The sequence below is a fragment of the Mustela lutreola genome, chromosome 6 (assembly GCF_030435805.1).
Source record: "Mustela lutreola isolate mMusLut2 chromosome 6, mMusLut2.pri, whole genome shotgun sequence".
Taxonomy (NCBI): Eukaryota; Metazoa; Chordata; class Mammalia; order Carnivora; family Mustelidae; genus Mustela; species Mustela lutreola.
The window spans coordinates 25,467,831-25,477,825 of NC_081295.1; the positions used below are offsets into that span (position 1 = coordinate 25,467,831).

A 9,995-nucleotide genomic window follows, 5' to 3' on the forward strand; every position below is an offset into this window, starting at 1 on the left:
TTATTTAAGGGAATATTTATCCCAGAGGTTGATTCAGAAGGTCTGGAGAGGGTCCCAGCTTATATATATATTTTTAAATCTCCCATATGATTCTGATCATCAGCCAGTTTGCAAACCGTGGATCTACAGAGACACCTTCATTTTATGTGTAAGGAGACCCCCGGAAAGAGATCTGAGGCCTGCTCAGAGCCCTTCATGACCTGACCAGGAATTCAGCTTGCCGCCTCCAGGGTCATCTTCCAGTAGCACCTCCTTAACCAACAGTGCAGTGTTGGCCCTCATTCCTTTCAGGCTCATTTATATATTTTTTAAATCTTTTTGTTATTTTTAAAATTTTGTTTATTTGGGGGTCAATGAGGGGGAGAGAGAGAATCCCAAGGAGGCTCCATACTCCAAGCATGGAGCGTGACCCCTGTGGCTCAGTCTCACAACTCTTGAGATCATGACCTGAGCCAAAAGTCGAGAGTTGGACACTCAGCCAACTGAGCCACCCAGGTCCCCTCATGTCTCATTTATATTCGGTATATCGTTATATTCATAGTGTATATTTGGTATACATACACACTGTGTATAGGTATAATTTTTTTACATATACATAAGAAGTTACCATTGTTTTAAGTTCATAATTTTTATTAATGACTTGTGTGGCTAATACACATTTTCTTTTTGCTGCCATATATAATTCAACCAACATCTGTCTAAATATATTTTTCTTAAAATGTCACACAACTCTAAAAATGTTCACTTTAAAGTAGATGCCAGTTAAGAATTGGGTTTGTTTTTATTAGGCTATGGATGACAATATAAAATTATATGATATATTTACATTTTTATCTTTTATAACCCTTAGATATATAAGTAAGATAAATATAAGAAATGAAATTTTATATTCTTTGAGTTGATATATGATCTTTTGGGGTTTAATATCTAACTCTTAAAGTGAATTGAATTCCTCCTCTACCTAATGAAAATAGTGTCTCTGATTTTATTTTGTCCTTTTCCTTAATTTACAAACCCAAAGTATTTATGAATGACTATCCTTATATTTACAAGATGAATTAAAATAATTAGGCTTAAAAATTGCTACATGGACATTTTACAAAAAAAAAAAACGTGCTTTTCAAAAAATATCAAGGTTAAAAAAGGCAAAATCTATCCACTGTTAAATGCGTGTGTGATTCCTGGACTGGATTCTAGATAGGTGAGTAAAATAATTAGGATAGTTGATAAAATTTGAAGTGATTACACAGTTTTATGTAAGTTAATTTTTTTATTTTGATGACTATATCATGGTTATGTAAACGAATATCTTTATTAGCAAGTACACACTAACATTTAGGGGGAAAGGGCTCACTATTTCTAACTTACTTTCAAGTGATTAAGAAAATAATCGTATGCCTACAGAACGATAAGGCAGATGGGTAAAATGTAAGCAGTTGATAAATCTGGGTGAAGAGGAATTCCTTGTACTACTCTTGGAACTTTTCCAGAAGTTAGAAATTATATCAGAATCGAGTTACCCCCCTAAAGTGCTCTGTATGAGAGAATTTCATATAGAACTAGTTCACTTGATTACTGTTTCAAATGTTTACCTACTTTTAAAGCATCAGACTACTTTTTTAAAAAATCTGAGTGGGTGAGTTGTGGTGTAACATTTTTCGCCTGAGTCATTTGCTTTGTAGTGAGATATTTCTTGTTCCCAAGTATTAAATTCTAGATTCCCATTTTGAAACATGAAAACATATTTACCAAAAACACAATTTACTTTAACAGATCATAAGTGTTTCCCTTCTACTGTTAGGAAAACAAGAAACATCTTGCTAATTTTTCACTGCTTCGTTTCTTTAGTTCTGTTATTACCAAAATGTCTAGTCATGCTCTGTTGTCCTTTATGGTAGCATGAGTTCAGGTGATAGCATATATGCTTCTTGGCTTATCCTTAATTTACAAACCCAAAGTATTTATGAATGACTATCCTTATATTTACAAGATGAATTAAAATAATTAGGCTTAAAAATTTAAGTGAAACATTTTGGAAAGAGGAATTCCTCTGGAAACATTTTGACTTTATATTATTTTAATAACCAAAACAGCCTTTATAGGTAGAGCTCTTCTACTTAGTAGTGCCAACCATCAGAAACTGTTCTCTACACATTAGTTTTGGCAATGCCTTCTAGTGGTGCCTTCTGCCAGCAACAAGATTATCCAAACATTTAACAAAAATGTTTTATCCAATAAAAACATTTATTAACTATTTACTAGGTGTTGGGCACCGTGCTCGGCGCTGGAGTTATAGTGATGGGAGGGAAACTTCAGTTACGAGTTCCAAGGGAACTGCTGTTCCATTCTGAGTATTCCTCTGGTGGCAGTTGTATTGATGGGGGAAGTTCGAAAACAAGAAAGATCAATGTATACAGTTGAAGTATTTGGATAAATGGAGGCAGTGACAAAATACATATTCAAGATCTTAAACTGTTGTATTGGGGAATATGATAGTCCTAGATGCATTTCCATAGTTGTCAAGGTTTAGTTAGTGACACTTTTATGTTATATATTGAAAGTGGCCCCAGTTTAAACCAGAGAGTCTGTGCTGCCTTTTAGGGCTCTGAGTACGTGATTTATTAGGCTTGTTTGATAAGGTATTTGAATAAGTTCTCCACCTTATGTTGTACAACTCAGACTCCCAGCGATCCTTCTGTAACAGGGTTGTTCTTTTACCTTTCAAACACACTGTGCACGAGTGGATTGTACACCATACCTTATTTGCTCCGACATTTAAGTACTGCTTAAGGACAACATTTTGGATCTTGAGTTGAGACTTGTTTCTCATACTCTGTTTCATGGCATCCAAAAGTAGCTCTGGCTTAAGGAAAAATTTTATAGATAAGGAACTCTCATTTTTTGACTCAGTGCTAAGTAGGAGGAAGATTCTGAGAATATTAAAATATTTCAAAGAAATATACATAAGAATATGAAGAGAACTATACCGGAAATGTTTTCAAATATTCTAAGAAAGATTTAATGCACTGAAACCTTGGCAATCTAGAACTTACAAAGAATGAATCATTCCAGATAGCTGAGGGTTTGTCCATTTGAATACCAACAATTTAAAATATTCTCATAGTACTAATACCATGCTTTCTGTAGTCTTCTGTATATTGCTAAATCTTTTATTTATAGATGATTCCCATCATTATGAAAATTAGTCATTGTATTAACAGTGATTGCAGCTGTGTAAAAACTATGTTTGGATTCTTTTAAATGAGAAGCATTAGGAGGCGATGTCTTTTTCCAAAATTGCTTTCAAGTATGGCAGTGATTCAGGAGTTTGTTTTGGGACTTCTGCTCGCCTATGTTTGGGGTCGAGAGTGTGTTTTTTAGCTTTGTACATTTGGCATCATTTTATGAATTCTCTGTAGTGTTTTTATGTATTCTCTTATGGTCAGTCTGTTGACTGTCACCTCCCAGGACCTGTGCTACTTCTAAGGGGGAGTTTAAATATTTCTTTAAAAGGGTCTCTTGTTTCAGGTGTCTGCCACGCCATTATCCTCATACCTCATCAGTCCATTTCGCCTGGATGTGAGAGCACTAGGGATGAACAGAGCAGAAAGTGGGGGAAAGAGGGTATTTCCCTCTCATACAGTTCCATGAGCTCCTTGTTTCCTTGACTCTTGTCTCCAGGAAACTGAGAGGTTTAGACATTGTATTTTGGAGAGATTAACAGAGACAAACCAAGAAGTGTGCCAGATGAGTGACACAAAGTTCTTGAAGGTTCTGTTTCCTTTGCTCTCAAAAAGGGAATTTGGTTTTGCTTTCTTTGTTTTTCTATAACAACCAACGAAATGGTTAGGAGGGAACTGCTGTTTACCATAAAAGTTGTCAGTACATCATACCAGAATCATAAAAGACACACAGTGCACCTTAAATCTGTGGAAAATTTTGAATTTGAAAGAAGAGTGTGAATTTGCAGCACCCTTTTAATTAGCAAATGGGTGTTAACAGAAATCCCTTTTCATGACTCTAAAATAGGAATCCTGAGTCAGACTCTTAGTTCCTTCTTATTAGAACTGTAACTCCCTGTCTCTAAAACTTTGATACATATTTGAACAATTTGATTGAAAATTAACCTAGGGCTCCCATCTGTTTCGTTAAACATCTTCCCAAACACTGATCTTATTCTTGATGATTTCTAGTCATGTTTCTATTTTACATATTTTAAATATGTATTGACCTACTTCATACACCTGCCATATTTAATAACCATATGGTACAGTTTTTAATGTGTAACTAAAATAAATTTTGGTCAGTGGGTACAATGGGCTGTTTTCTTCACCATAGTTTCATTAACGTCAATCTTAGGTAAGCACAGTAATTAAGAAAGAATGAATACTTTCACATATAGCAACAGAATTTTTATCAGAATTCATTGCAACCCTCAGGTTTCTGTTTTGGGTGATACATATTGCAACATTTGAACTTTCTCCATGTCCACATTTCCTGCTCAGGAGACAGACCAGGTTTAACCTGTTAAAGCTGTTAAGCCCATTTACCTCACCAAGGATTCTCAAAAGGCAACAGATTGTTTTTTCTTCTGTCTTGACCCTTCCTGATTATTGTTGGATTTCTTTCCTGGAATAGATGGAGAGAAAAAGAATCAGGTGATGATTCATGGAATTGAGCCAATGTTGGAAACACCTCTGCAGTGGCTGAGTGAACATCTGAGCTACCCGGATAATTTTCTTCATATTAGTATCATCCCGCAACCGACAGACTGAAGGATCAACTCTCTGCCTGAGCGGAATCACCCCTAAACAGGATTTACCAGAGCATGTCACCCTTTTGCTTCAATCAGGTGTGGTGGAGGCAACCTGACCAGAAACACTACTGCAAGCCAAACAGGAAGATGATTCCATGTCAGATAAGGGCACTTGGGCTGGTCTTACTCTGCATCACCACTGCTTTCCTCCACTGCCGTCATTAAACCTCAGCTGCGACATGAAAGACTTCACAGGACCACTGCAAGTCTTCTGTTTTCTTGTAAAATATAATGAAGCCGAAACCTTTGGCCTAAGAAGAAAATGGAAATATGTGCCACTCGATTTGTATTTCTGATTAACAGGAGATCGATGACCATGATTGAACTTGAGCTCGAGGGAGTGGAAACATTGGTTTAATTTTCTAGAGAATTAGACTTAAGAAAGTAAAAGAGAAATTCTGTTATCAATAACTTGCAGTAATTTTTTGTAAAAGATCCAATTACAGTAAACCCATCTTTCCTTAATGAAAATTTCCTATGTTTACAGTCTGTCTATTGGTATGCAAACAATCTTGTAACTTTGATAATGAACAGTGAGAGATTTTTAAATAAAGCCTCTAAATATGTTTTGTCATTTAATAACATACGATTTTGTCACTTTTCCAGTACTTTCTGACTCACGTACAGTAGTAGATCACTGTTTTTACTCTGTGTTACCATTCAGGCGGGTCGTCATTGACATGGAGTAGATGGAGGACGTAGAATAACTACTTGTCTCAGGAGCCGTCGTTGAATTTCTTGCTGCCGATTTTTTAAATCTATGTTCTTTACATGCTAAATGTTATCCTTTATCTTTGCTGTTTTATCACTGTAAGCCTGTCAAATCATAGTATGCTAACCATCCATATAAGATAATTCCGCTCTTTTGGAAAAAAACCAGTCCTTTCCAAGCTAGTGTTTTTCATTGGCTTCTGGTGTAATATTTCACTGTGGCCCCTGGCAGCTGGTCTTTGAAGTTTAAAGATTATCGATCTCCTGACTGTAGTAGCTTTTCCTCAACTTTACCAAAAATATTCAGAAGTTCCTGGAGTTCTTATTCAGTGTAAGGAAATTTTTGCTGCACTTTATTACCACGCTGCTGGGATTCGACCAGCTGAACCTACTTGTGCATCGCACTGTTTCTTGTGAGCTTGCTGTCCACATGGACTGTCGGCCCATTTGAATATGCTAAAAGATGTAGTAGTATCCGATAATAGTTTTAGATTCCATAATAAACATGAATGTTTTTCTTATAAAAATTGTACGAATGTTCAAGCGTGAGCCGGCTAGTGCTCACTGCTTCCTTTTTCCTTTTGTCATTTCCACTGATTAATAATAGTGCATTTATTCACAGAAGGAGATAAAGTTAGGCAAAGAGCAGATATTCTGGAATGGAATGATTAAACCTCAATCGAAAAGAAAAACAAGGTACCCATGTGAGAAAATTCAACATTGGCAAATGTCAATAAAATGGAAAGTGCCATTTTAGTAAAGGCAAAAAAAAAAAAATAACAATATTTGAGTTACTTAAGGACAAAAAACCCACTGACTTGTATTTTTTCAAAAGAGGTTGATCTGAATATGATTGTTCACATTAAAAGTGTTTATTCGTCTATTCAGTTTGGGGGTTTTCCCCCTTGATGTTTTGACAGACTGAAGTGAGCTTCAGTGAACAAAAAGGATCAAAATGCCAGGGAGTGCTAAGCTGTGAAGAAGAAAGTGTGGTAAGAACGGTAAGCATAGTAGTTTTCCACAGACAAGACTAGTTTGAGGTTTCCGCAGTGGGCTCAAGCGAGCTGCTGATCTTTACTTCCAGATTTGAGAGTAAATTTTATTCAAGCCATTGCCCGTTGTTACTTGTTCATTATTACACCAGCATCATAACTGTATTACTCTGCTCTCTTCCCAGGTAAGTCAAGCCCCAATCCCCAGAGGAAGAATAAACACAGAATTTAGTGTGGGCTTAAATAATCTATTTTTGTTTCTTTTTATTTGAATATTTAAATTTTATGGTTTATTAAAAAATTAAATAAAATTTTGTGTCTGTCATTATTTCCAGGAGTTGGAAATGAAATTTATATAAAGCCAGTTACCTATTGGGGAATTGATTTAACTTTCCTTAGTCTCATGCTTGTCTAAAATTTTCTCAAGTAAAAGATGCGAGGTGTAAGGAAGAACATATGAAAGAAAACTGGAGAGAGCCACAGATCTCTATATGCCTGTTCATAACTCACTCTTGGTAGTGACTCCCCCTAAGAAAATGAAAATATGTTTTAAAACTATTGGCATTGTTAACTAGGAAGGTAAAAATTCAGCCTAAATAAAGTAAATAATTGCTTGTCCATCATAGTGTTGTCTTTCATTTGGATGACCTAAATTCTGACAATGGATAGAGTTGAATTGACAAGCACTTTATGTATCTAGAGACCCAAAGGGGCCTGCTCATAATTTTTTTTTTTTTAACGATTTTATTTATTTATTTATTTGACAGACAGAGATCACAAGTAGGCAGAGAGGAGGAAGCAGGCTCCCCGCTTTGCAGAAAGCCCGATGCGGGGCTCGATCCCAGGACCCTGGGATCATGACCTGAGCTGAAGGCAGAAGCTTTAACCCACTGAGCCACCCAGGCGCCCCAAGCCTGCTCATAATTAAACAAAGTTGCTCTCCCAGGCTCTAGTGTGGTGATGTCAGCCGAAGGTGAACCAACAAATGCATTAGTCCTGCTTAGTTTCCCCCCCGCCTCAAATACGTACTAGAAAGGAATTAGTCATTTGCTAAGAAAACAACAAACAAGATTTGATTTTGAATGGCAATAACTTTAATTAGCAATCTTTCTAGGATGTATTTGTTTTTTATAGGCTGTATAACTTTTTTTTCCATTTTCAGGAACTTGCTTTATGTGGGTCATGCCAAAGAATGACAGTCTCACTTTTTATTTATCGTATTGTTGATATTTAGGTCTGCGGTAAGCTGGGTTTCCTACTGTGTGTGCTACCATAGTTGAAATAGAAGTGTAGACTCTTGGTATATGATAGGAAAAAGTCAACCGTGATGGGATTTGTAGTCAATCCCATTCATAGTCAGTGGGATGGAATCAAATCAGAATACTTACCTGTCTCTCGTGTGTTCGTCATCCTCCTAAGTGTTTAACAAATTTATCCCCGTCCTGGTCTGAGACTATTAAAAATTACCCACAGAGGTCTTGGGAAGGAGAGAAGCATGCCTCTTTTCAAATAGTTTGAGATTGAATGACACTTTATAATTACAAAAATTCATTTACTGTGTAGCTTTATTTGACTGAAGAACCCTTGACATTCTCTCAAGTGTGAATTCCAAGGCTCACTCTTTCTTTTTTTTTTTTTTTTTTGGTAAGATTTATTTCTTAGAGTGTGTGGGGACACACAGCAGGGGGAAGGGGTAAAGGGAGAGAGAACCTTAAGCAGACTCTCCGTTGAGTGCTGACCCCAATGCAGGGCTCCTCTCTAACCCTGAGATCATGACCTGAGCTAAATCAGGTCAGATGCTTAATGGACTGCGCCACCCAGGCATCCCACAAAATCGTGATTCTGTATACCTATTAGCAAAAGTAATACTACTGTGGAATCTAGTAAGCATAGTCATCTTTAGAGTGTAAAAGGACTCAATTTTTAGATTCTTTAATGTGTTCATTAACTGTTTAGGTTTTTAAGTTTAACTGAACTGCTCTTAACTGAGAACGTGTGTGAATGATCCACAGTGAGAATAAGACAGATCTGAAGATTTAGGAATGTCCGTATACTTTGACATAACCACTGATTTTTTTTTGAAAGTGATGGATCTTGCTTTCCTTCAGTAGCATCCCCACCCCCACTCCACAAGGATGAATAAAACACAACCAGGCTGTTTTCCTCTTTGTTTTCCCTGGTTCTTAGCAGAGTGTCTAATAAATACATAGTTGTGCTTTGCAAATGAACATAAAAGAAGAAAAAACTGGGATTATTTAATAATACTTTAAAATCAGTATGGTGTTTTTCTGTCAAAAATACCCACTATAAAAATAGGAAGAACCTAGTTGTTTAGAAATCAACATACAAAGTACAGTTGGTTCGGGTTTGCATTACTGTGAAGACTCGCTGACTCAAACCAGCTACTTTCAGTAGGAACCACTGTGGATCAGATCCTTGCGTCAGTCCACATTCATTTTAGTTGCAGAGTAGACCACAGGACACAGCTTCTGTTTCTACATCGCTCTAATTTAAGCAGCCCCTAAAGCTGGAGCTATTCTCATCAAGCATCTGGACCTATTTATTAATTTTGACCTTTTCATAGTTGAGTGGTTTGCGTCTTGCTTTTGCCTCCATTCTTCACTTCTGAAAATGTAATACATTTTTAGCAAGGAAAATGTGTTAGACCTGGGAGCAAGGTAGACTGTTAGGACCCTGTTTATGGAAAGCTTTAAGAGAAATATATGGCTTTCTATCTTTCATATTGAGTGAAAGAAGATGTCTGCCTGCTTTAGAGAGTGTTACTTAGAAAATGCTGCCCCCCCCATAACAGTTACTGTGCTTTATAATAAATACCTGTGTGAAATTTATTTCTCACAGTGAGCATGAACTCCATAAGAGCAGAGACCAGGTCTATCTGGCCCAGTATCGTATTCCCAAGACCCAGCACTGTACCTGAAACAACGGACTGTACTAAATACTTGTTGAGGAAAAAGCTGTGTGACACATCTCCCTTTCAGAGTCCAGAGCACGTTGCCATACGAAAGGCACTGGGAAGTTGTAAGGTTATGAGACTGACTGACCCAGCATTTCCCAAACTTTTTTCACCATAGAATTCTTTTCCCCAGTACCAACAAGTATGAAAATGCTATGTTGAATCATTAGGTCATGATGATCTATCTAGACTTTATAACAGAAGGCTTATTCCTCCTATTCTGTTTGAAAGAAGCTCTGAAGCTTCGGACACCACAAACAAAATGTCGCTAGCCTGTTCATTCCTTCCTACAGATATGCTCCCTTTTGTCGGTGTCGCTCTTAAAATTGTCAGCAAGTGTGTCGTGAGTATCTACTACATGCCGAAGTATGTGCAGGGAGAGAATGCAGTAGCTGGGAATTCATGTGCCAGGACTGGGTGGATGGTCAGCTGCTCATCGGTGCTGTAATTTGGCAGGACACATCCAGAGTTCGATTTAGTAAAAGGGCTGGGAACCGTAAGT

At 37.0% G+C, this 9,995-nt stretch overlaps 1 protein-coding gene across 3 annotated transcripts in view; it reads left to right on the forward strand.

Moving 5' to 3' along the window:
* The window catches only part of ATG5 (autophagy related 5), a 124,535-nt gene extending 119,417 nt beyond the window's left edge, over window positions 1-5,118 (forward strand). For all 3 annotated transcript variants that reach the window (XM_059176972.1, XM_059176971.1, XM_059176973.1), the window contains one exon: window positions 4,639-5,118. In XM_059176972.1, the coding sequence (XP_059032955.1) occupies window positions 4,639-4,775 (137 nt within the window). In that variant the 3' untranslated portion in view covers window positions 4,776-5,118. The remainder of the gene's footprint in view (window positions 1-4,638) is intronic.
* The last annotated feature ends 4,877 nt before the right edge of the window (window positions 5,119-9,995 follow it).